The sequence below is a fragment of the Anopheles marshallii genome, chromosome 3, assembly GCF_943734725.1.
Source record: "Anopheles marshallii chromosome 3, idAnoMarsDA_429_01, whole genome shotgun sequence".
Classification (NCBI taxonomy): Eukaryota; Metazoa; Arthropoda; class Insecta; order Diptera; family Culicidae; genus Anopheles; species Anopheles marshallii.
This window is the reverse complement of record NC_071327.1, coordinates 15,337,609-15,340,248: the sequence shown is the minus strand read 5'-3', so window position 1 is coordinate 15,340,248 and position 2,640 is coordinate 15,337,609. Positions and strand designations below refer to the sequence as shown.

The 2,640-nt window shown below is 42.2% G+C and overlaps 1 protein-coding gene across 1 annotated transcript; it reads right to left on the bottom strand.

Moving 5' to 3' along the window:
• Positions 1 to 1,545: 1,545 nt before the first annotated feature.
• On the bottom strand, positions 1,546 to 2,355 carry LOC128711087 (trypsin 3A1-like). Its single transcript, XM_053805950.1, has one exon. It carries the CDS (start codon positions 2,353 to 2,355, stop codon positions 1,546 to 1,548), a length of 810 nt encoding a protein of 269 aa, XP_053661925.1.
• Between the last annotated feature and the right edge of the window lie 285 nt (positions 2,356 to 2,640).

The window sequence follows — 2,640 nt, the reverse complement described above, 5'->3', positions numbered from 1 at the left end:
ATTGCTCTGCCTGTAAGGACCTTGAACACTGGGCACACCGGCCCGGTGGGTCTCCATTCTTGCCGGAAACCAGATTTTATTCCTGTTTCTTGATAGTTGGTTGTACAAAACCTGAAAAAAAAAACCGAGCGGAACTGAATACAAAAAAAGACACCAATCACAGGACCTCGGAAAACTCGTTTCCGATTCACATCGAACTGAAATTCCGCAAACCAAAACACTAATCGCGAGGATCGTATGTTGGAGAAGGATTTGAGGCACGTTTGATGGATTGCGTGCGTGTATGAGTTTTTTTTTGCGTAAAAATGTTTTATTTATAGTTATCCGATTTTTTTACACCCGTAAAACACACCTTCCGGAAGCAAGTCCAGTAGGACCGCTGACGTGCGAGTGCACTGGGTAAGGGTTTTCGGCGGGATGGGCCAACCGAAACCGATGTTTACCTGTGGTTCGGGTGATCCGGTGTATTCAAGAGGGATGCTGCACGGACGTGTTCGGTGCGTCCCCCTTCGAATAATTAATCTGCATGACAAGGCACCTTGTGTCATCCAGACCTTCGGTTTTTTTTTCATCGCGTACTACAATATTTTTGTTGCTCTCGATGACAATAATACAAGGTTGGAAGAGCAGTACACGAAAAAAAAGGACACTTTTATCCTGTTGCGTTCGTGTGCGAACTGCAATCGGTCATACCCGGGCTCTAGCGTTGCCTGTTGTGTGGCAACTGTTGCACGATTGCTTTGCAGCAGGAAGTGAAAAAGTTGCTCCACAACTTCCGACCCACAAAAAACCCGCTTCGGATCGAGGATATGGTGATAATGATAATTTATGTAACGGTCAGGTAGCAAGTCGTCCCGAGGAAGCTGAGCGATTAGGCAGGATAAGGTTCAATGGAGGTGCTTAAAAAAGAGTTTTCAAATCTTGAACAGTAGGAAAAACACCCAGCCGGGTAGGTAAAAAGTTTGATTAATTTATGATAATTTCATGGAATGTTAGGAAAACTTTTAACGGTTATTTATCTACTTCAAGCGCAAACGTAGATTCGTGGGAATTGGGTACCCTTAATATGAGATAGGTACATTCAGAAGAAGTACCTTTTTGTGTTAAACATTCTTTTAAAGAAGGAGCGTTTTCTCAATGAAGTTTTATGATAACTAATTTTTTGGAACAATATTTACATCTATTTTAAATAAACTGTCATTTTTGAGTTTAACTTGTATTAAACATATTTTAAAGTAGAGAATTCTACTTCTATCCACAAGTAACCTTCAGATAACGATCAAGTACACCCGGGATAAGGATAAGATATCTTTAGCAATAAACAATTCGGCCTTCCTTTTGAATTAAAAAATTTTAAGTTAAAAAATTCGACTAATTGATATTTATTGCAGAGATAATTACTACCTACTTATTGGTAAAAGAAAATCCACACCTTTCACTGTTTGTTTTATTAAAATGTCCCTCTTTTCAGCTCATTTACAACTTTTCTTCCAACAATCAAAGATTCAAGATTCTTAACGGCCTACAATCAACACGACCGACATCCTACTTGTCTCCACATAGTTTCCGCTCGGCAGTATTTGGTTGCCCATGGGCAACGCTAACTATCCAGCTGCGGAAAAACGGTATTGATATGTACACACCGGGCTTGTTAGGTCTCGCGCAACCCTGTCCGTAGAAAATAACACCGGCAAGCTTCCCGTCCACCACGAGCGGTCCGCCCGAATCACCCTGGCAACTGTCGACCATACCTTGCTCAAACCCGGCACAAATCATATACCCCTTCATTACCTTGGGATAAGCATTCTGGCAGGTGCTCTCTGGCAACAGGTCGATTGTAGCCGCCTTCAATGGACTATCAAAGCCTCCTTCTTTGGATGCACCGAATCCCGATATGTACGCCGGTTTGCCAGGCACAAGCGAATCGACTGACGGTAAAAGTTCAAGACACTGCACATTTTTGCTAAATGCTAATGGTTGCTCCAATAACACCAGCGCTATATCGTAAGTAACATTTTCATATACAAACATCTCTTCCGGCACTATCACATATTTCGGCTTTAGCTTCCTGCCGCTGTACGGATCATCGGTACCGACAACGAAACTGTACTGTGCTGGATCGAGCTTTTCGACGCAATGATACGCCGTTACAATCCACTGTGGTCCGATAATGGTTCCTCCGCAAATTAGGTACTGGTTGTGAAACAGACCCACTTGGTATGGGACGTCTTCGATGTTCACCTTGAATGCTCCCACAATCATATTGGTTTCGTTGTTTTCGCTACTGCTAGCCGAAGGTGGGAGTAATACCCCGGCCAACATTACGATTTGTAGAATTTTTAGTAATATGTACATCGTTTAAAGGACAGAAACACCCGAATGTTTTCATTGGCACTTAATATAAGAGCACTGGTTGAGTACTCCAATGGCACTGATATGGTATAATTCTAAGCAATCAATGTGACGAATGAGTACATGGTAAACAATTACAATGTTTTTAAAATAGAAATGGCTTGATTCGTGATGCTTCATGGTCAGGTGTGAAGGTGCACTAAGAGGCTTTTTTATCGGCACAACAACCTCAAGAGGTTTAGAGGGTTGCCATTTCTGGCTTTCTGTGACTTTATTCACCAGCAGCTG

What these genes read in the sequence shown, in the direction of transcription:
- LOC128711087 (XM_053805950.1), bottom strand. Translation starts at nt 2,355, where the DNA reads ATGTACATATTACTAAAAATTCTACAAATCGTAATGTTGGCCGGGGTA.